General features: G+C 45.6%; 3 protein-coding genes across 3 annotated transcripts; 2 read left to right on the top strand and 1 right to left on the bottom strand.

Annotated features, from left to right (window-relative positions):
* Window positions 1–6,605: 6,605 nt before the first annotated feature.
* GL218_08775 (Nuclear GTP-binding protein NUG1) lies at window positions 6,606–8,306 on the bottom strand (the record flags this gene model as incomplete). Its single annotated transcript, XM_033585582.1, has 2 exons — window positions 6,606–8,212; window positions 8,279–8,306. 2 exons carry the CDS (start codon window positions 8,304–8,306, stop codon window positions 6,606–6,608), a joined length of 1,635 nt encoding a protein of 544 aa, XP_033440309.1.
* A 489-nt stretch (window positions 8,307–8,795) lies between these two features.
* On the top strand, window positions 8,796–9,796 carry GL218_08776 (Glycerol-1-phosphate phosphohydrolase 1; the record flags this gene model as incomplete). Its single annotated transcript, XM_033585583.1, has 3 exons — window positions 8,796–8,902; window positions 8,967–9,076; window positions 9,276–9,796. The coding sequence occupies 3 exons, from the start codon at window positions 8,796–8,798 to the stop codon at window positions 9,794–9,796; spliced, it is 738 nt and encodes a 245-aa protein (XP_033440306.1).
* An 11,272-nt stretch (window positions 9,797–21,068) lies between these two features.
* GL218_08777 (uncharacterized protein) lies at window positions 21,069–22,988 on the top strand (the record flags this gene model as incomplete). Its single annotated transcript, XM_033585584.1, has 2 exons — window positions 21,069–21,383; window positions 21,438–22,988. The coding sequence occupies 2 exons, from the start codon at window positions 21,069–21,071 to the stop codon at window positions 22,986–22,988; spliced, it is 1,866 nt and encodes a 621-aa protein (XP_033440307.1).
* Between the last annotated feature and the right edge of the window lie 1,127 nt (window positions 22,989–24,115).

The following is a 24,115-nucleotide window of genomic DNA, read 5'->3' on the forward strand; positions in this document are numbered from 1 at the left end:
TATTTATATTCTTATTTCCATATCCGCTTACTTACCTAACTTACCCAACCACCTACAACGCGGGGAAAGACGACGAGAACGAGAGAACGTGGTTATTTTCGGATTTGGGGTTGAATCCTGGGCTTATGTGCACTTCGTATGCATAGCTACCTACCTAAGTATCTGACGAGTTATGTACTGGGACTTTACTTGGCTGGCTATATTACATACCTCATATATGTATGCGATATAGGTACCTACACTACATATCACATCCCCAGAGAGAAGCGAACGCGCTCTCGGTCCCCGGGTCCGCGATGGTGGATCGATATCCCTGCCGTCTCTTGATAAGATGTTTTTTTTTTTTTTTTTTGGTTATTATTCCTTTCTTGTCCCTAACCTAGGAATGTGTAAGAATTTACGGTGGAAACACTGCTACATACATATATTAGGTACCTATGCGCTTGCATTTTTAACGGATGTTTTGCGTCGATACGGACATCTTGTATACATACGTAATAACTAGGGAAATTATTCACATAAGTTAGGTACGTAGAAGTTTGTTAGTTTGTTCGTTCGGCAGACGGGCCAACTACGGCGGTGATAGATGGCGACTATGACGATCATTTGGACCCCGGTAATGCTATGTACATACATATGTACATACATACATGCCACCCCCCCATGTCCTACTCGCGATCGTTTAACCTAGCTCGATCTGCTCCCGGTATGTACATACATACATACATACACTACGCGCGTGGTGGAGTTTGTTTCTTGGGTTCAAGCACACGTGGGTCGATCGCGTCGTGGTTGGATACCAAGATACGACGCGGAAGCCCGAGCGTACGGTCTCACCGCCTCCTTTTCATTCTTTTTGTTCTTTTTAGACCCTTTCTTTGTTCTCTGTTCTCTGACCTAGCAGGGAAGGTGGGAGATTTGGGGGCCGTCGAGGAGGCGCCAGGGTTAAGGGTCTTTTGGCCCGAGATTTTGTTCCTGCTGGTTCGTCGGATATTACGGGAGTAGTGTAGGTTAGGTATGTATTGCTGGGTCATGGCTTGCTGGGATGGCTTCTTATTACGATGGAGCCCGGTCGAGCAAATTAGACCCGACACGTGGGAGCCCGGACCATTCAGGCGGACTCGAGAACTAAATCCTCCGGGTTTTGTATATTTTTGTATATTGGTTATTTCCGTACGAGCTACAATTAGTGGACAAAAATACCGCACATTTTATTCCAACACTTACATATTTCAAAAATTAATAGCTTTACAAATAAATTAGCTAAAAATATACGGTTTTTAATTTAATATTATTTGGAATAGATATTTAATAATTATGATTTTTGTTGTTATCATATCTTATAAATAACCATTAAAATATATTAAATAAAAGTATGATAATTATATATAAATTAATTAATTTATAAATACTTTAATAATCGTATTATTTAATATTTACCATTTTCTATAGATATAGTAGCCATTTATTAGTTTATTAATATTAATTATATATTTATATCTTGTAAATTGGTAAAGTTACGAATTTTTGAAATATATATGTTTTATAAAATTTTAGTATAAAATAACGTTTTTTTATTAAACTCACTACTTTTAAAATATCATAACTTTACCAATTTTAATTGTATAAATATAAAAATATCATTTTTATATAATTAAATGAAATCTATTTTTAATAAAAAAATAGAAAAATTTAAAAGTTAAACAATTTAGATTATAACGTAGGTTTAAAATGGTTAATAAACAATTATATAAATATGTATTTTTTACATTTTTAAATTTTACTTTTTTAAAGATCTAAAATTAAAATTAAATATAATAAATAAAATAAATATTAGTTTACATATATGATTTTTTTAATATAATATTATTAAACGTTGTAAATTTAAATAAAGTTTAATATATTAAAATTTAAAGTGTTCGGTTTTTTTGTCCACTAATTGTAGGTCGATCGAAATGCTGTGTATGAGCTCCATGCACATATCTCGTATCTATTAGCTTGTGAGGGGACATCCATTCCCGGGTTTAAGATACCGAATACATTAGAAGAGTTAGAAGGGATTTGATGTCCTCATCGTTGAATCATCTACGTAGCTGTCCGTGTCCCCGGCTCCTGATATCTCGGTTAATCCTGGTAGACCTCCCTTTCCCTGCTGCCGGTACTCCATACGAACACCCCTTTCGACAAATGATACCCTTAAAAGCGGCAATATGGCTGGTATCGCTGCAATACAATCATCACATAAGCCAACCCAGATGCAGATGATATCTGATACAACCGCATCCAGGGCTGCCAGACTAGGTGTCAAGATAAGAGCCGTGGATGTAATGTCGAGCATATAAACCCGGTCAAAAGAGTCACATGAGAAGGGTTGAAAGTATCTGAGCGGTTCGTCCCGGAAATGAAACAAATTATATAATTATCATGGAAGATAGTGTATGCTACATCGTGAACAGAGTGTAGGTACTGTATATCAGCATCTTCATATAGCTATCAAATCTCAACAAATGCCCCGTTGCCCCTATCATAACAAAATCCAAGACCGTGTCCAGCGGGGACACTGGCTCAACATGCCGTGATTAATAGTGATGCCGATGACAATAATGTTTTGAAGTTTCGTATCTTCCTAGATGATCCATCCAGATCCATCATCATCACCCTTACATAAGATATTGAAGACATTTAATAACCTCGAGTATAGTGTAAGTTGAGCACGTGGTTTTCATTAGAGGCACTATAGTCATTAATCGTTTGCATAAATCGGTTGATAGATTTATTCCCTTAGGAACCTATAATAATACGCTAGTTAACTTAAGACTAATGTTAAGTAATAGTTGGATAGACTTATTAGTAATAGAAGACAACTACCTTAGTCCTCTTAATGACTGTTAATGGAAATTCAAAAGTACCATGATATAACTACCACAAAACAGTCTATGCAATGAGGTACACAAGATTAGAAATATCAAGTGGACATAAGCGATATCTCACAGTAGTTAATGTATAGGTATATTTAAATGCCTAAGTTCGTTTCTCCTGTACCATTTATTACTGCTAAATGTTTAAGTTACTGAGATACCTAAGACAACGATCTCCTGGTCATGGTAGACGGGTTTATGATTCTTTAAATCCTAACCTAATTGTGTTCTCGTTTCTCGTTCGTATCGTTGCACAATTACATCATGGTCCGTTCAATGGCAAGGCCTGGGATCATGTAGATAATAATAATAGTTTTTATATATTCCGTGTAGGATGAGGCGGTGCTTTGGAACTTTACCCCATTCCCTAACTTATTTATGACAATTTAAATATTAGGGACATTCGATAAAACCGGACCTAGCTTCGAAATTGATATATTTAATTCATAATGTGTTCTAGCACGAGGTTGCCGTGGTTTCTTAAAATATTTTAAACTGTTAATTGTCAACGTTCGTAGCCGTAGGATCAATAGTTATAACAAGATAGACATAACAGGTATGGTATGCCTTGCCATGTACTGAATATGACATGTCAACATAATACCTAATATTGCTCAATAAGTATTAATACACGGGGGCTACGCTAGGCATACTACGTGGCTGAGGCTATTCACAATTGAGTTTATATATATTCATACTTCTATATCTTTGTTCCATATGTCTCTACTCTATCGGCGCCATTGTATTGCCTATGAAACTTCTCTCTTGTCGAGTATACCTATTTACAGATTTGTGCTGTTAGATTTTGCCTCTGGTGTTCAATATGCCAAAAAAAAACAGCCGTCATTATTCATGTCTGGATCACTCACGCCATGAGATTTGACTACTGCATCTACACCCGGGTCGACTTTCGAGCCTCATCTCTTGTCATATATCCAAATGCTCTTTGGACGATAAGCCAACCTATGAGGCACTGTCCTACGTATGGGGGACAAATACTAATCTTCAGCATATCGTGCTCACTAAAGATAACCTCTTTCCACTCGAAGGCAACGACTTTGCAGTAACTCCCAATCTCTACACCGCACTTCAATTTAACCAAAAATCCGACACAGAGCGCATTATTTGGATCGATGCTATCTGTATTGACCAGGAGAATATTTCAGAGCGGGAATATCAAGTCGCACTTATGGGGCCAGCTCTATTCTAACGCTAAGCAGGTTCTCTGCTGGCTAGGAACACCGAATGATAACGGAATCGTGAATCCCGAGGGAAGTATCGTCAGTGCCGATGAGATAGATAACACCAGTTCTCTCAAAAGCCGCTTTGGCGGGCCCAATAGCCCCGAAGTACATAACACCAGGGCCGCTATTCAGTTTCTGCGTACGCTTGCAGATTTGGGAGAAGAGAATCATCTGAAGGACTCACCACTTTTCGAAAAGATTACTTATACCAAGAGTTCTCTGTACGAGGTGGAGCTCACAGTCGCATCTTCCTATATCGAAGGGTTCAAAGTCTTAGTACGCTAGATGAATAGTGCCCAGTGGGACAGAGTATAGACCGTCCAGGAAGCCCGTCTCGCCCAAGACCTCCAGATCATAATATACCATGTCATGATACCGTTCGATATATTACTCAAGGCGCAGTTTTTCCTAGGTCTGCATAGGGAAAACTGCTGTGGAAACGATATGGATACGCTCCCAGAGGACCAACGCAATTTCATCAAAAATTTCCTTGCAAAGACAGTAGAGATTATACCACAACTGATTGCTCACGACACCCACAACTATGAAGTTGATAGAGGAAAGCGGCTCCTTAAACATTTTGCAAGGGGCGCAGAGCTCTTTGAAAAGACTGCGTCTCCCCTCGTGGGTTCACGATTGGACTATCCAGATTGACAGCGAAGATGGATTCCGAGAACTAGAGAGTGGCCAGGGGCTATACAATGTAGGCGGGCTAGTTATCCAAAGCCCGTATTTGTTGCAATTCAGAGCTCGTAGTCGATGGGCTGATAGTTGATGTGGTCACGTCAATAGGAGATACATGCGACATTGCCAAAGGCACAACTATCGAGGATCTGATAGGATGGGAACGACTAATTCACAAGCACGGGCTGGACCTGGATAACCCGTACGTCAATGGACAATCTAACTCGGATGCTTTCAAAAGCACTCTGGGCGGAGACGTGGTATGCACAACTGAACGAATACCACTTGGGCCGGGCATTCCAGTACGAAACTACTTTCGATCCGGATATAAAGGGCCCGAAAGGAGACAGTTATACGAGAGCGATGAAGAGTTATATCGGAATTGCTGGGAAGCTATAGTCCACATTGACGAATTAAATAGAGATAGGCTGTTCTCAAGTTGGATGAACCATATCTCATCTGTCATTATACCAACAGCAGGGAACAATCGCTTCTTCATTACTAGCCAGGGACTCATGGGCCTTGGTCCCCCAGGGATGGTTACCGGCGATAAGGTGTTTGTGTTACGAGGTAGCGCGCTGCCTTACATCTTACGACAAGTTGGTAACCAGGAGCCGAAGCCAAAGGATTGCCATGCTCCCATAGAGCATCGTTTCGAGATTGTCGGCTCTAGCTATGTCCATAGAATAATAGATGAGGAAGTCCTCAAGGATGATCCGAAAACCGAAGTTGAAATCCATCTATGTTGAGTTTCGAGAGTAAGGCAGATTAGGGGAGACTAGATGAAGGAAAAGAGTATATTATAAGCATAACTTATATCCTGAAAGCGGAATTTATTACTAGCTAATAATACCTACAGGTATCTATTACAGCTTAAACATCATAAGGTCAAGTGACGAATATTCTGCAAATACATAGGCTCCTCCTATTCACCACAACCGCCAGCAAGGCCAAACAACGTACAACGGGCAAAGGGAATATTCTCTTGCTATCGTGTTGACACTCACCATACCCGCCTGACACGGGGGGGGGGATCGAAAGTATAAGAGAAGCATGGAGTCTAGTTAGTTAGTTAGTCTATATAACTACTACCGTGACAATTATTTTTCAGAGCATACCTATATTAGCAACCTAAACCTATATACACAATAAACTTACACTCTACAATAAATAAAAGCATCACACCACTAGCATGAAGACCTCACCAATCCTAACTCATTTACTTAATAAAATTGTGCCGTAGGCACTGAATATTGTTACCACGATTACACAAAAACCTGTTAGATATAAATATCTACCCGACATATATAATATGTAATAGAATAAAATCTGTTACCAAATAACCTTTTAGCGGTGTAGCGGTATGTTGATAACACCCCTTTACGATCTCGAACTCTAGGACACCCCCTAAGTTCACTGTCATGGACACTTAACACCACGATTATACGCGAGACTTGGTATATTCACTCCACTTCACCTCATCATACTCACCTCATCATACTCATCTCATCTCATATCTAAGTACCAATCAACAAAGACCAGATCAAGACCATCATCAAAGCAACGTCTCGAAACGCAACCTATTTTCCCAGTCCCTAACTCCAGTCCTGAAATATAAGTCAAGTCAGGCTAAGTACCTAAGTCGCGGCGCATTCGCACCCACACCCTCCTCAGTCCTATTTCAGAACCGCCATCATATATTTCTCTCCATCTTCCTCCTTCTTAAGACATTAACTTTCAGCCTGAATGAACGGCCCTCTCACTGCTCCATCTTATCCCCATCCTTCTCCCCATCATCTCCCCACAGCCCCTCAAGCTTAAACTCCTTCGCCCACTCCGTAACGATCTCCTTCTGATCCGGCATAGCCGTCGACGCGCTCGCCGACACCGCCGTAGCCGATATCTCCGTCGCGACCGGCAACACCGGCGCATCGACCCATCCCTGTATACGTCCGTCGCGCCAGTCCGTCACGACCGTCATACCAGCCGCCGTGAGATTCGGCACTCCGCCGCGCCCGAGCCGTCCACGCTTCCGCGCGACCTGGACCAGGAAATCCGTCGTAGCGTCTCCGTCCGCAGCCGTCATTAGCGGCGGGATGTCATACACATCCATAAGTCTCTGGAGGAGTTCCGGCGACGCCCCTAGTCTCCTAAGTAGCAGCGTGACAGCCGGTATCGGATCGTCGATCTGCTTCGGCGGGATGGCGTTGAGAAGAACCAGGTGAGCGTGCGCCTCTACGGCGCTCTTCTTCGATGGAGCCTCGCTTGTCGGCGCTGACGCGGAAGGGAATACGATCCCGGGGGAGTCGAGAAGCGTGAGCTTGCTGTCGATCTTAACCGCGCGGATGCTTGTTGTTACACCCGCCTCGGCGCCCGCGGGGCAAGCAGCAGCACTGCGGCCGCCGCCAACTCGCGAGAGTAGCGCATTGATGACAGAAGACTTGCCGACGTTGGGGTAGCCGATAACACCGACTGACACAGCGCGCTTGAGCTGCTTAGTAGCGGCGAAGGATTTTAGGGACTTGAAGAGCGTAGATGAGGTACTTTGGACGGTGAGATCGCGGTGATTGAAGGTCTGCGCATTGGGCGCGGAGCCAGAAGCGCGTAGTGGAAGTGTAGGGAAATATCTCCGTAGGTATGTGAGCCAGTCCTTAAGGACATGCGACGGGACTAAGTCGATCTTGTTGAGGATGAGTATTAACCTCTTGCCGCCGCTTGCCGCTGCCATCACCATGCGTTCGACTTCTCTCGACCTCGTTCCTTCTGGGTCTCTGGCATCTAAAACATAGAGGACGACATCTGCTTGGTCTACAACTTGCTTGAAGACCTTGTCGTGGGCTTTCCGCGACGAGGATTGAGCGCGCAGCTCAGCGCTCCCATCTTCGAAATCGTCATCTGATGACTCGTCTCCTTCCATGTCGTCTCCACTTTGGAGTTCCCGATCATACTTATCGGCAGCAGCTCTGGCGCTCGCAATAAGTGCCGCCATGGGATCTAAGGAATCATCCACATTGTCCTCATCCATCGCATCATCATTATCTTCGGAAAATCCGTCGAAGTCTCCATCCTCAGCGCCATCCATAGCATCTTCGTCCTTCTCAGCTTCGTTCGTAGAACCGGTCTTCGCAGCCTTAGCTAACTCTTTCCGGCGTTGCTGTTCCTCTTGTTTCCTTCGTCGACCCTCTTCAATTTCATGTAGGATCTTCTCCTTGTAGGGGAATAGGTTGGGGATACCAGGGTCCTTCTTCAGCTTGGACGTCCATTGTGGGTTCTTCTTGGCTTCTTTTCTGGCTTTGCGCTGCTTTGCGGCCGAGGCCTTCTCGATTTTATGTCGTAGACGAACGGGAGTCCGCTTGGACTTGGCCTCTGCACAATGAGTTAGTTGATGTGCTATTCATAAAGAAATATCAATTGGAACTTAATTAAACATACTCTTCGGTTTTGTGATATGATTGGCCATTTTTAACTTGCTGTGCCTGGCAATTGTATATGAATTGTACTTTGAAGGTTATCAGCAAAAAAAGTTTAGAAATTTAGTGTAGAAAAAATGCGATAAGCTTCTGCCGTTAGTCACCGCCCGGGATGGAACCCCACTAGGCCAGCCGATTTGCTGACCCCGCTTACCGATAAGAACACCTCCATTGAAGGTCCCTTAAAACTTAGATCTTTTTAGCGGTGTTTAGGCCTCACGATGGCTTCAATTTCGCCGGACTAAGATACTACCCAATTTGATGGAACCGCAAGAGCGGAGTTTCCTAATTCGGTCACACCTATCCCGATCGGATTTTAACATATAAGTCGCTTGTCGGCGAAAAGCCAATTTTATAATCTTCTATATAAAAACGTGTAACTGCTGCCACCTTAACTCCGATTTATTTATCTCCATTTCATTTTTTAGAATATACACTTAATACAGTACACAAGAGAACGCAAATATCATATTTTCATAATGGACTACACAACACCTCCGTTCGAGGTCTCCTTCAAGGGGCTACTCTTCGATATGGACGGCACAATCATCGATTCGACAGCCGCTGTCGTCAAGCACTGGCAAACGTAAGTTTCCCCCTCGCAGGAAGAGAGGGATATTTGAGAATCGGCCCTAAGTTAGAGGTGGTAGGGTCGGAAATGAAATCGGCGTAGACCCGGAGGTTATCCTGCAGACGTCTCACGGCCGTCGGAGCATAGACATGCTCAAGGTGCTCAGTCCGGAAAAGGCCAACTGGGAATGTGAGTTCACGCTATACGTATATATAGGTTTCAACGAAGTCGCGGTGGTTGAAACGTTTCTCCCTTTCTCCTCCTTTCCCCTGATCTCCTTTCACGTTGCCCCTTGCGGCCCTACTTCTCGCCCCCCTTAAATATGTTTTACTCCGCGACGGTGCCTACATCTACCCCCCTGAATTCATCGACTAATCTATATGGTTAGATGTGAGACATATGGAGGGTTTACTCCCGAAGCTGCACGGCGCAGACGCCGTCGAGATTCCAGGCGCGAGAGCCCTCCTTGACGCCTTGATCGCTGCATCTGGGCGCTGGGCCATCGTGACTTCGGGTACCATGCCGTTGGTAACGGGCTGGCTTGACGTATTGAAGCTGCCGCATCCGACGAACTTGGTCACAGCCGAGTCCGTCGCCAACGGAAAGCCCGACCCAGCATGCTACGATCTAGGGCGAGAGAAGCTCGGGCTTAGTTCTGATGATAGTCTTGAAATCCTCGTCTTGGAAGATAGTCCTGCTGGTATCAGGTCCGGCAAGGCCGCAGGATGTAAGGTGTTAGGCTTGGTTACGAGCCACACGACCGAACAGGTGCTTGCCGCCGAGCCCGATTGGATCGTCCGAGATCTGCAGTCCGTCAAAATGGTCCGAAGCGAGAAAGACGGCTCCGTGACGCTACAGATTTCAGATGCTTTAGCTGTTCCACCCGCATCTGTTTCAAATGAGAACTGATGGATGAAGAACCGATAATTCAAAGACATTACAACACCGCAATCTCCAGAGTCTTAGCAGTTGTAGTAGTAACCTAGGTGACCGGACACACCGTCCAAGTCACAGCGTGCCAAGACATTTCAATTACATTGATGGACATTGATGGAGGACCATTTCCTTACAAATGTCGTTACAATCTTGGCATTTTCTATTCACATATACCTCTCTCCTTCGGCATATAGACTGGGATATCGGGCTTCGTAAAGCGGGCCGGGTAACTTCCGGAGTGAGCCTCCACGGGAAGACAAAATAGGGGTCGACAGTGATAAATTATAGACAGCTTATTTGACCGAAATTATAATAGATTTAACGGGTCTGATTATATAAACAATCTTGATCTGACCTCTTGACTGGTTGGCGACCAATTTTCGTGTCTCTGTGGCTAATTTGCTGGGGGATTTACGTCACTCATTCAAAAAAGAAGGAAAAAAGAAAATAAAAGAAAAACAAAGCGTAAGAACTAGTAACTACAAGGCTACTACTACACTAGATAGAGAGATAACAAATGATATGAAAAGAAAAAACGCTCCTACATAGACGCATCTACCCCCCGGTCTTAGCGCCTTAAATGCATTAATGACGATCACCAGAACTATCGGAATTTCGCAGGTTTCTTTATCCACTCCCCGCTCGAGATGTCCACTGTACCTGGTTTGTACTTTATTAGGGCTTGTCGAGACGGAAAACGAGGCTGCCCTGCACAACGCTTATGTCTACGATACGAACGATACTAATAAATGTTCGTGGCGGAGAAAAGAAGAATACACACTTCTAGGGTTGGAATTATGGTGTTCCTGGGGGGCATTTCCGATTCTGTACCGTGTCTCTCCACGGAAAAAAAAGAGTCAATGACGAGCATATACCCGTCACAACTCGGAAGCGATGCGAGACATACCCCGTAGAACCAGTGTGACTGATCTCCGTCTACATCTAGCGCACCTCATTAAACTGCTCTGCCGGTTGTGCTGTTGTTAAACATCGATCTTACGCAGGGGTCACGATCACGGGACGAGTTTGTGGGGAGAAAGATTGCGATGACGGAACCGTTGCAAGATGTACCTACTCTTCTTCTTCCTTACACATATAGAGTATAGGTAGACATCTGCGTCTGCCACTAAGGAAGCACTTGCAGAAAAGCAGTCTCGAAGGCGCCATTGCACGATACCCTTCTTGGTATATTGGCTTCTAAATGCCGACTCGGGCCGTCTAGGTACTGTCGATCATTCTGATAAAAGACATAGCCAGGTCACAGAGTGCTCAACGCGGCCATGCTGGGGGTAATGGGGGACCGCCCATGGCGTCCGCCGTTAGGCAAGACGGAGGCCCAGCAGTGAGGGTGCAGTGGAACTGGCCTGCCACGTAACGGACTGGATATCTCCTAGCTATGCAAAGAATAAACAGGACCCGACAGGCGGAATCTCCCTTACGTCCGCCCCCCCGAGCTTTGTTACCCTCTTAAACCTTGTCATGACCCGAAACCATACGCGTACCTGCTTGGTGGTTTCTCGCCTCAGAAAGGCATAGCTATAGAAAGCTATGAGAGCTGAATATGGTAATAGTGGCTTATCATAGGTCTCGGTTACTTATGAATCGGGATGGTAATTATGCGGTTCTAAAGAAACATATTTTGTACGCCGCGGGATCACGAGCTTTCGTGTAAAGGGGCACCATCCCATGGCCATGGCCATGGATTTGGGCTAAACTTTGCGCGCCGTTAAACAGTATGCCGGCCCGGTTATCTATGAGTAACGAGGTCTACGAGGTGGACGGCGGCATATCTGCTACCTACCTATAGTTCGCGATAGCCTTAATGGGAGGAGTGACTGCAAGGACCCGTTTCCATGACATACCGTATGTCCACATACGAAGACTTTCGAAGAACTTCGGGTTCTCGCAGCATTTGTTCGGATGAACGATCTCCAAGACATGCAGCATTTTCCCTTGGGGCTGTGTGAGCACAGCGTCGTCGGCTGCAGACTGCCAAGAGATGAAGTTGCCAAGAAAGGATCTTCGCAGTTGTCAAATTGTCTGGTCGCCGACCTGAGTAACCATGGCAGTTGGCGGAAGCCCGACGTAGTAGCTGGCAAATGCGCGACCTATGCATGATCTAGACCTCGGGGCAAAGATCGGCTCTGAAGTCAAGGCGGGCGGGGGCGAGGATGAGGTATATAGAAAGACGGTACGGATTAGACACTAGGTAGCGTCGCTGGTAATTGGTTGCCTTCACCATCATCTTTACAGCACGAAAAAGTAGGATAGCGGCCTAATTCCGAGAGTATCCTAAACTGAACGACCACCAAAGTTAACAAAGGGAACTTCCCGCTTCTCAGATGTACATAATAAGAGCCAAGCTTTTACGGAAGAGGAATAGTTGGCGCACGGTTTCTTCCAGGGGGGGTTAGGGTATGTATGTAGTTGCTCAAAAATGATAAATCGTCATGATCAAAGATAGGATACCCTTTCCACAACGTCGTAATTCAAAAAGTAACTACTTCTTAAATGGACAAGGATATTTTTCCTCAGTAAAAGCTTAAAGCTGCCGGTCGTGACACAAAGCCAATTACCCTACTGCAGGAACGAGATGCTAATAAAAGTAGTTATGAAAATAATCTTAAAAAGCAGTAAATGAAGATGCAAGATTTCGCATTAGTGAGAAGGGGGTTGGTAAGAAAACGCTGACTTAGGTGTAACAGTATCTTTTCAAGTGGACCTGTTAAGAGGGGACTGACATAAATGGTATCTCATCAAACTGGCGCCAGTCATTGGCGTCTAAGTTATCGTGAGGCTTTGAAGCCCGCTTCATTTCGAGCCTACTAGCTAAAGAAATCGTAAGCGTTGCGCTTCTTGGAAAATGAGTAAATCGTTGATGGTCTCTTGGGGGAGATCGGTTGTTAATGTTAAACGGCTAGAAGCTGGTCCATTTCGTTTCTTGAAACAACTAAAAGTAGTTCACTAGTTCCCGTTGTCGGATTGATCGATGGCCGATTCGTCATTCCGAGAGAGCACTTGTAAATCGAGTACACTATGTAGGAGGTAGGTATGGATTCCAGCTTTACATACTTACGTGTGTGTACGCACACCGCTAAAGTATAACGGTTGCGTTGCGTAGCGTTGCGTAGATGCGGTCGCAATAAGAGATCGGCGCGTACCATAATTCAACGATGCTTGGAGTTGATCACAGCAAGAGTCTACGGTTGCTGCGGCCTCGTGCTCGGACCCGTCAGGTAAGAAACCCCACGCTTTTCATGTAGGCGGCTAAAGCGGAGCTGAGCTATGATATTGACTGGTGGTGGCGGTTTGGTAATTTCTCGACACGCGCAACCTCAGCTCAAATGTCATCACATTCTTCGGAACGGGACGACGCTGCACTGTTAAGATAAGTATATGCTGCCCAGAGCCCCCCACATTGCAGTATCGACAGAGTTAGGAAAACATCATGTCCTGCTGCAGTCCCTGTGGAAGACGACAGGTCAGCTGGATCGCATCGCATCGCATCGTACAGCCTTTCATGATAATTCGGAATGATGAAAGGCCCTAATGAAGCGTCTGCAAGAGCCTTGGCTTACGGCCGTGATAGTGGGATAAGTAAAATGAGCCCAGATATTTCCCAGCTTCTTGCCCTGGTCGGGTACTTGGAGGTACTTCGCATTGACGCAAGCCATTCCGCTCAAGTCCCAGGGGATCTCTTGTCATCAAAGTGAGATTCCACGTGGCCGCCGGGGCCAGGATATGGATCGTAATACCGCTGTGACCCCAACAACCCCTGTAGGTAATCACAGAGTACGTATTTACGTTGCGTGCAGAAGCGCCAGTGATCCTCCACATTACCATTTACTGGATCGCTACTAGGTATTGTCTTCCGGGCCGCTAGGGGCGATTGGACATACCTAACTGATGGTAATAATTAGTTGCGGCGGTGCCGCTGCACCGGAACACATCGCCAGCCATAACCGGTAGATGTTGCTCTTAGGCAAAGGTCTGGATTTAGGAGAGGCGGCGATGAGCAAGCCACAAAGGTTCATACGTCCCATACGTTTGCTAAATCACCGTTGCTCGTCCGCATCTCTACTAAAGTTACGGATGCACGTCTCGAAACGAATACGAAATCCGTTGCCACCTACGATATTCTCTTTTTCGCAGACAGCGGCATTAGTGCTGGACGTAAGGACAAGAGAGGGGTTATCGGCGCCGAAACTGAAGATGGTTCGTATCGCCGAGTTGGGGGACATTGAACAAAAAAAAAAAAAACAGAAGTCTAGATGAATGCCCTCTTAGAAGTCTTCTCGGCGAGGGGATAGAAAGCCCGCGTCGCATTGTTCGAGAAGCCAAGATGGCGCCTGTGGTCACACCTTGGGAAAAACAGGGTTGGAAGGTAACCAGGTGTTCCGCTTGCTCATCGCACACATTGCCGGTTTTCTTATGTCTCGAACAAGGTCTCTGTACTTTTGAAAGTAACAGAAGGACGGCGGTCTCGAAATTAATTCGGCCGTCTAAAACCCACGGGAGCCCGCGGTGAATTGGCGAAACGCTGGCCTAGCCTGCTTCGCGATGGGAACGACTGCCGCCCCGGCGCCGCCAAACCCTAGAGCTGGCCAGACCCTTTTTTGCTGAAGTGATGATGATAAATCCGCTAAGATAACGGGTCAGGAGAACCGGGGAAAGGGTCCCCTAGCATCAACGTGCTCGACACGCGAAATGTAGCGTAGCATTCTGTAACCTTCGTGGATATCTAGGATAGTTTTGAGTTCTAAGCTCCGGTTGCCACATTTGCTTGTCACCTACGATACACCCATAGTAGGGATTAGATGCGAGCTGGAGTAGGGAATGGAGTCCTGTTCGTATGGCTGATGCGCGGCGCAGGGGAAGACGGAGAGCTAGGAAATTAGCCGAGTGCGCCGTTCGCCCCCTAAGAAAGCTGATAGAATTCCTTTTCCAATGGCTGAGGTTCCACCGTAACGGAGCCGTACGTTACCCAATCAACTTTTACGAAGATGCCAAGATGTCTAGCTTGTCCAATCACAGCTCAAGCTAGACACTTACTTTGGTAGTTAAATTTTGTACATTTCACAAATACGGGAAGAGCCTTGCCGGAACTCGCTAGAATTGGGTAACGGTTTCGTAGTACAAGTAAACACTATACCGGTAGCTTGCCGGATGGTAGAAGCGCCGAATTTTGAGAGTACCTAAGGTACCCAGAATCGTTCTACGTATAATCGGGGGGAGAATAGATAAGAAGAATCGATTTGAGGTTACAAGCTATAATGTAAGGCGTCTGCACCATAATGTTGCCAGCCAAGTCATCCAAGTTTGATACCACATAAGGGTGGATGGGTCCAAGCCTTGATTGGAGGGCGGACATAGTCCTGACGGACCTATGTGATATCAAGCAGGATGACGGATACTCCAAGGTGACTGAGTCAGCGAGATGACGCTCCTCTTCGAAATGCACTGCGGCTGGGTGTATCTAACTGGAGCATTAGACCAGAGCCTCGCGCTGCCGGGAAGGCAAGTCGGCGATGTGAAGAGTCGGGCGGAGTTTTGCGCCGAGGGCACAGCTGCATCGACCAGGGTGTCTAATCCCGCGTGCTGTACCTCTCATTTGTAGGTAGCATTCGCACAGGTAAGGCTACCTCTCGCGCAATGTATATACGACGATCACTTTGATGGAGATATGCTCCTATCTCTTTGATCCGAAGGAGAAGTGCCGATTTGCCCGACATCTTCGTCTTACATCTTCGTCCAGCTTGCCGTTGTATTGCTAACTATATCGTAGTTCGAGCTAGAGATAATGGATCGGCAGGTGACTTACAAGGGAATGAGGGAATCAGGGACTTGTCCCACTTCCAAGAGAAAAGGTTATCCGGACATCTGGACATCTAGGCTAGTTGGTGATCATTTCCCTGGGGGGCTCGTGTACCTCATATCGTACCACGTATGTAGTGCCATAATGAGTAATTAGTAGTTTAATTCCCCAAGGCGACGAATGAAAATCTTAACTGATGATGATTGAACGATGTGGATTTCGAATGACGTTTTGGTTTTGGTTTCCTTTTGTTTAATCGAGATAGGTAGAAGAGAAGGAGAAAAGAAAACGTAATTACATCTAAAGTAAGTGTTTGCTTACCTTACCTTTGGGATGATAGGTTAGTTACATGTAGTTAAACCGTATTTACATAGAGATTGATCCTTCCTACCTACCCGGTTGGTGCATTGAAGGAATGAGCTAACTGCATACATGTAGTTGCTGGGGACTTTTGGCAGTGATTACCTACCTGGTACTTCTGCACCTTTTTGGAGAACATTAAACTCAGCCATGTCGGTATGTACATATTTACTGTCCCAGCTTTCTGGCTCAGCTTGGCAATTTTCGCTTATATGGGAACTAATGTGACCCCGGTAAAGTTAAACCCCAAATTTCCAGCACATGCATCCCCACTCACTCCCCCCCCTTCTTTATCCCCTGTGCCCTGTGGTACCAACCAGCCGGCCGACCCTATATTGCACATCTTAAGAAAATCGACAGTGTGTGACCTTACGTAGTAAGGGGAATGTTATTACGACATCATTGTTGATTTCTAACAACCGCTACTACACACAGTCCAATGATATTGCAGATCTTGGCATTCAATATAAAGAAAGAAAAAAAAAAGGAGCACACAGGCATCTTTTTACAAACCGAATATGTAGGTACCACCACCTTATATAGGTCTTTTAGATGCTCCTTCGGGGAGGTACACATATGTAGGTAGCCCTAGTCCATTCGGTACGGCGGTGCTTCTTAGTCGAACATACCTAAGCAGGACAGCGGGAAAAAGACATTGAGCAGTAGACTAGGGCAAAGGAAACGGAGATAAAAATAAATAAATAAATAAATAATTTAGTAGATTAACTCTAAGCTGAACCGTAGGATGTTTTTATCCCGCTTATCACGCCATAAACTGCCATCTCCCATCGGTACCGAGCTGCTGGGCCTCGAATTTGTATATGAGGTTGTATACTTATATGTCCATACTGTGTAAACTACGTTAGATCCATAATGATGAACGCCCTGGTGAGGATCCGAGGGACAAATTGTTAGTCAGGAGCCAATCATCTCACACTATTCGGCTTCGGCTTTTGCTCACATCGCAGAAAGCGGGTAGGCACATCTAGTAATCGTGAACTGTCCAGAAATAGTAGAGCCTAGCTCTAGGTAATGTAACTCTGGCCTGCGAGGTGCAAATGTCTAGTTACGAAGCGGGAATAGCCAAGCTACGATGGGCCTGAAAAGCATCTCCGGTAAGCTCGAAACCGAAGTAAGTCCTCATGTGAGCGAAACTTGCTCTCTGCCAGGTTGAATCACTCTGCATCATGGTGGGATCGGGCGCCCTATCATGGGCTGCCTACGATATTTAGTCAGGTACTTGTCAAACACTGGCATCCTTTCTTTTTCGTTGCGCGGGAACGCGGACATCGACACGATGACATTTTGCGCCGATGCTAAACGTGCATGATAAAGGTGCAGTAGAGAGACCCGGCTAGTGGCCTTTCGAAATTGCGAGGCCGAATGCGGCCGGAAGGCTTGATTAGCAGAAAAGAAGGTGGAGTTCTTAGCAGCGGACATCTCGTTACTTGAGGACGAAGTCGGTGACGAGTCTTGATGTCTATCTAACTTCTAGTGAGAGGGATGAAAATATCACTAATGTCGTGTTAGGTAGGTACTAGCCTCTCAAATCTGAAAGTACCGTCCGCGAATAACGCCTTATTTATTTTATTTCAAGCTCCTCAAGAGAGATTGAAGACATCATGAGGCGCGGGACTAGACGTGTCTTGTGGTCTCTATTCGATCAAAGCGCTGGCGCCATCCTTACACTTGGAAGAAAATATTAGTTCCTCTACATATGATCCGAATATTATATTGGCGTCAAACTCGGTAGGTGAAGTAATAAGCCCCGAGGTCTGTCAGGGCTGATGGTAACCTGATAGATTGGGGGTCCATTAAGTGAGTGCAAAAGCGCAGATCAATTAGAGTAACTAAGCGAAAAGGGAGAAGAAGAAAAAAATAAGTTTCAAGGTTGTGACCGCCGCTTGTCAATGAGAAGTACCTTGGTACCTAGATCCGGGGATACCATGCTGCCCATCAGTGATCATGGATGTCCATTCTATGGGTACCTCAAAAATACAACTCTGGGACGGGTGGATACTATGTCCCTTTTTGGAAAGGCTTATTCGAGACTTGACTCAAGAGATTTCCTTTTTGGCTAGAGCTCCTGTCAAGGTCTCAGGGGTTCTTGAGCGAATCCGGGCAAGTCCCCACAGTAAAGGTGAGCACATCCAGGAACTGCTGGGAAAAAAAAAAGAAAAGAAAGAAAAAAAAAGATGGGGAAAGAAAAAGAATTTTAACACCAACAACATACACGATTACCTACCTATGTATGAGATGTCCTCATTACACTACTTCACAGTTACTACGTACATTAGTTCGTAACTAAGCGTTTACATCTACGTTTCTTTTCGGTTACTGTCTTCAACAGTATTATGTCGACTTGGAGTAATACAGTCATCATGGAATTATTGATACGGTACTATAGTATTACGCTTATTACTACCTACTTTAATACTAACGGGGGTAGACAACTTAAGATTACCTCAAATAGTAACAACTATGAATTATGTTTCCCCTCTGTAAATTACCAATTCGCTAAGGTCTTAGACATCTTAGTTAGTTGATACCATTCTTTCCGAATGTCACTTTTAATAGATATTGGGGGCTTTACTTGACATTTCTTTACCAGTATTATCGCAGCGTCGAGGATGAGCAAAAGTTTATTCAGCCACAGAAAATGACTTGCGCCGTAGGAGATTAAAAAGATATCTAACTTACATTGTTCCCCTGCTACGTACCTAACCTAATTATATCTGACTGCGTGTCAGTAATAAGCGGCGGCAAGTCCGCAATTATGGTCTGTGGTCTGTGTATCCGGAAATAAACATATATCTTAGAGAGATAAATATCTTATTCCGTAGATGACGTAAAGACCGTCTTGATACCTATGATTCAATTAAATACATACCTACATTAGGTACACATTATTATTAAATTTTTTTTTTTACTGTTGTCATCATCATCATCGTTATGAGATTAATAACCGCGCCAACGGAAGACAAAATGGACCTCACATGACAATTACAATTACAATTACAGCAATTACACTTATACAGGGCTAGGTTGGACGGGATGCCAAGACTCCGATAACGTTACAATATTAAATCGCACTGTGATATCCCGCTAAATGTTGAAAGGAAAAGAAAAGAAAAGATAGAAAAAGGTTGAATTGCTTTAGCTTAGCCTTAGGTACCTGCCTATCTGCCTACCTAACCTTAGGTAACCTAGCCATAGCCAACAACGAGTAGTAACAGCCTTCTGTCCCCTTTTGGGATTTTACACAACTAAGAAGAAAAAAAAAATCCAAATTCTTAAATCCCCCAAATCTAGCCATCCCTTTCTATCTGAGCAACTCCTTATGTGGTCTTGTCCCTATAGTTTGCTTAATCTAAGCTTTCGCCCTTGATCTCAAGGGGGAATAAGAGTTTCTCTTTAAAACTTGGTACCTGCTTTAGCTTAACTGCTTCCCTTCTCCCCGCATTTTCAACTAAGGCCCGAATGTTTGAATCTCCTTGTTTAGGGCATCTCATACGTTTCCATCATGATATCCACGGACCCCCCCCCTGGTTTTTTGTAACTAAGATGTCCTGTCCATATCTATGTATGTACATACACTACATACATAGAGGCAGGGAAGCCAAGACAGGGGCTAGCCTGCTTAGGCTCGTCTTAGGTAGCGTGGTGGGATCTCAAATACTCCAATGGGTATTAGTACATTGCATACATACCCAAGCTGAGCACGACACATTGTACTGTGGACATCTGATAACAAGTCTTCGCTGGTTCTCCCTCCCACCACACATTGCCTAACCCTCACTTTCTCTCCTAGGTAGGGATCACATAGCTGGGAACAAGATCGGTGAGGGAACCTTCGTCTTTGCCCGCGTCCCTCCTATGTAATCTATATGTGCGGTCGAATGTAATTCGTACCGACTCACTTTCCCATTGGCCCCAGTGACGCGCAGCAATGAGCCAGCTAACTAGGTACCTAAACGTATGTATGTATGTGTGTATGTATGTAGGTATGTATGTATGCGCAGCTGTGGCCCCCCTCCTACCCAGCCCTTCGTCCACTCTGGCTTTCCTCTGGCGCGTCCCAGAGCAATACCCTTGGGGTCTGACGGTCGCGAGAGACGCTTAACTTATGAGCTGGTGGTGGTGGTGGTGGTGGTGGTGGTAGTGGCATGGCCTGGGTCGGTTTGGCCCCAATGACACCAGCCAGCCTAGGCCCGCCGGCCAAGTCAGCGCTTGAGGTCTTAACCCTGCTTGCTCACGAGAAAGGGCTCCGTGTCTGCGGTACGGGTAGGCACTAAACACCAGATCTGATGAATAAACAACAATTCGAGTTAAAGTGGATGTAAGTAGGTACCAGGGAAGTTCCAGATGTACATTCAGGTACCCTGTCGCCGACCAGTGTCACCCGCCTCTTGTCGAATCCTCGCTCACCTCCACCCAATTTCGTGGTAGTACCGCGGAAGTACCTACACACCTCCCGGTTCGCTGGTCGTGCAAGGTCCAGGAAGACCCACAGCCTACTACTACAACTACTTCACTACACGCCCACCCCCCTCTCTCCCTTCCCGCTCTCTAGCTCTCCTGTGTTGTTTTTTGTTCCATCCCGACTCAGCTTGTCTCTAGTCTCGAGAGAACTCGGGGGTTCAAGGTGAGCTTTGTCTCACTCTGACTTGGTTACTGTCCTCTACCATCTGGCCTCTTGTTTGCTCTTATACCGCCTCAGCCCCGTAGACCTAACTGGTTATCTGTTGTGCTTGGGATCAGTTTACCACCACCACGTTCGTTCACCAACAATCTTTTGGACCGCTCAGTCCAGATATCTAACCCCCAGTCATTCCTTATAGACAAAAATTCAACTTTCGGCAAAGCCTCATAGTATATAAATATCATTACCTCCCTTACACAGGGCAGCGACCTTACGTCTAATATTTCGATTGCAATTTTTCATAATCAGCAAATTTAGAATCGACAACAAATCCGAACTACTTTCCTTCACAATTTCTCGATTATTTTCACATGTTTAATTATTAACCTACTCTAGTCTATCCGGTGACTACCAAGGAAAGATATAAAATGCATTATCACGCTCATCCGGATTTTCATCCGGCCTATAGCTTCCCTCAGGGAAATCCCATGCAATATAACGAGAACCCGTACCAAAATACTGGCTACCCTGGGTTTCAGTATATATATGGCTACCAACCGCCTCGGAACCATCTCATCGCCGATCGAGGTGTATTGGCTGATCCCAAAGCGGAATCCAAGCCCCGGTTATCAAAAGAAGAGGTCGAAAAGCTCGAAAAGGTATTCAGAGAAAACTCGAAGCCTTCGAGCTCGGTTAAGGCACAACTGGCCGACTCACTTGGTTTGGAGAGACCAAGAATTAATGTATTTGATATATCACTACGCCTTCTGGTTCATATTACTAACTAGTACTGGTAGAATTGGTTTCAAAACAGGCGTGCCAAGGCAAAGCAAGAGAGGAAGCAGCAAGAGTATGAGGAGCAAAGGGCGAAAGAGAAGGCTAGCTCCGAGCCAGACTCGCCCAATGGAAGCCCACAGCGCAGCTCATCAGACCAGGTAGGCGAGAGTGCCCGACAGCGTGTGCAACCTTCTTCCGCGCTTTTCCCTGACACCAGCTCGATTTCTCTGAAGATTGAGGACGACTCCGACGACGATGACACTGAAGATGGCTCACCCGACACTATCGATTCGCCTTCTGGACAGGATCCATCTGGTAGCCTTCAAAGCAATACCCCTGGTAGCTTTCAGTCACCATTACCATTCGATTTTTCGCACTCTGATGTGGCCGACTTCACTCATACACACCCCCCTCAAAACTACCATCATTCTTCACCCATGACGGACTTTACTCCTTGCAGTGTCGAATATTCTGGCCGAAGTGAACAACTGACGAGCTTGGCTAATAGCCTGCCGTCGCCTAATGAGCAATGTGCTGGTACTGAACACACTGGTCAACAGTACCCTGCAATGTTAGAAGCAGACTTGACCCCAACTGTAACACCATTTACCCAATCGCAACCAACTTTCACTACGCCCGGACTAGCTAGCAATGCTATGGAATCGCTACGGGACTATGATGAAAGCACATCTATGAGCGAGAGACGAACTTCACCGTTAATGCCTCAAGGAATACCAACTCCTACCGACTCTTTCAAGTCACCCCCACCTCCCGCTAATATTGCTTCCCGCCGAAATATCCCACGACCAGCAACTCTTCAAACATCTTCGCTCAGAAGCCGCTCATACAATCTCGGCTATGCGCCTAAAATGCCACTAGATCCTTCGAGCCCTGGGTCAGCAATACGACGGATTGCTTCGGGCACCGGCAACCATGGGAGAATTCAGAAGCCCAGTTCAGGATCGCGTTCACCCATGTTCGTGACCCGTAATACCGAGGCCTTAATGATGCAGTTCCAAAATCGTTCTCCAGTAATATCGGTCTCTTCGATGTTCCCCGGGGCCGCCCCTCCAACTCCGATGACCCCTGCTGTTGTTGACAAGCAAGAAATCCGAGAAGCCCGACGACCCGAGTACCAGTACGCACTAGGTAATAACCTTCCTATCAGCGAGTCTAACCTCAAGACTCCGCCAGACACTCCAGGCGTATTAGCTCAATTTGGCAATCAGAACTATCACGGTAATATGTTCAATCACGGAATGAACTTTCCCTCCGACCAGCCAATTTTCACGCCTTTTGAGACCGAGTTTCCCGACCTCAACATTCAGAATGTTCCTTGCTACGCCGAGCTGAGCGACGGTCTGCCCGCGACCCCCATGTACCCGAATATGATGGGTTCTATCCAAGAGCAGAATGCATACGCTCAGCACGCGGCGGGGAACACGCAGTTTGACTGGGATGCCAATGAATCTGTCAACTCGAAGGCTTCTCCCAACCAGTCTAGGTCAAGGTTAATCCAATTCACTCAAAACATGACTCCTCAAGACTATACTAGTCATCAGGAGAAGTGAATTGGGTTTCCATAACGATTCAACTATACTACAATTCACAAACATTACCTAACACCTTTATACCCGATGAAGTTCCAAGCGTCTTGTAGCTTCATTCACCGAGCCAAACTTCAGTGACCACCCTCGTACGACTGAGGTCCTGTGTACCACCAATGTTCTACGTCACTCGTCTAATTGTCAAACTATCAGCATTTGCATTTATCCTTATAGGCAATGAGGTTCTATTAGCGGAACCTCGATACGGTGTACTCCAAACAGTTTCTTTTTTTAATGTAATGACCACGGCTAATGCGTTGGGCTTGGATTTGGCAATACAACTGATACCCCGGGGCGGAAAGGGGAACAGACCGGAGGGGGAGAAGGAGAGACGGTCCGGATTACTGTTCGTCTTTCGCTTGACTGATATACCCACGATGGGTCTCGATCAACGCGCAGGTAGACAATACCCTATTAGGCTTTTTAATTTAACGGGGCGTCTCGAGGAGCAATGATTTATCTGGAGCAGGCGATGTGGAATACCGTTGCGAGCTGGCGTACGATGGGGGCTGTTGTCTAGATACTACTTATTGTTGCTATATATATATGGCGGAGAGGAAATCAGTGTTGAAGGTCTACTGCTTATTTCGAATACTTGTCAAAAAGGGGCGATAGGAAAGCGAAGAGCACAGCAGGCTATTTACAATATATTTACATACAAACAAACGAGCAGAAAATATAAGCTTGGAGGATGATTTAAAAAGTCCTGAATGCTTCTTTCATCACGAACCTCACCGTCGCTCTCAACCGTGATGTGTCTTTTCCAGCTGGCTTAGCAAATTCTACCTCTACTGCATAACTAAGTATATCCTAAGACCGATATCTAAATGTGACTATGATTCATCAGGAGAGTAAAGTGCTGACAAGGAACCCTGACTTAGACTTGCATCTTACAACCACCAAATTAGAAATAGTCAAATGACGACAAACCCTCATTGGTCCCGCCACAGTGGTAACTATACCTATTAAGCCTCCCGCTGGCTATATGCGCCCTAGTATATGAGCCTACCGGCGCCTAACCCGAATAGCTATTGCGAAATACCGAACTTACATCAGACTCGATCCTATATTTGCCGATCATGCCCCCTTTC

Source organism: Daldinia childiae (genome assembly GCF_008694065.1).
Source record: "Daldinia childiae strain JS-1345 chromosome Unknown Scaffold14, whole genome shotgun sequence".
Taxonomy (NCBI): domain Eukaryota; kingdom Fungi; phylum Ascomycota; class Sordariomycetes; order Xylariales; family Hypoxylaceae; genus Daldinia; species Daldinia childiae.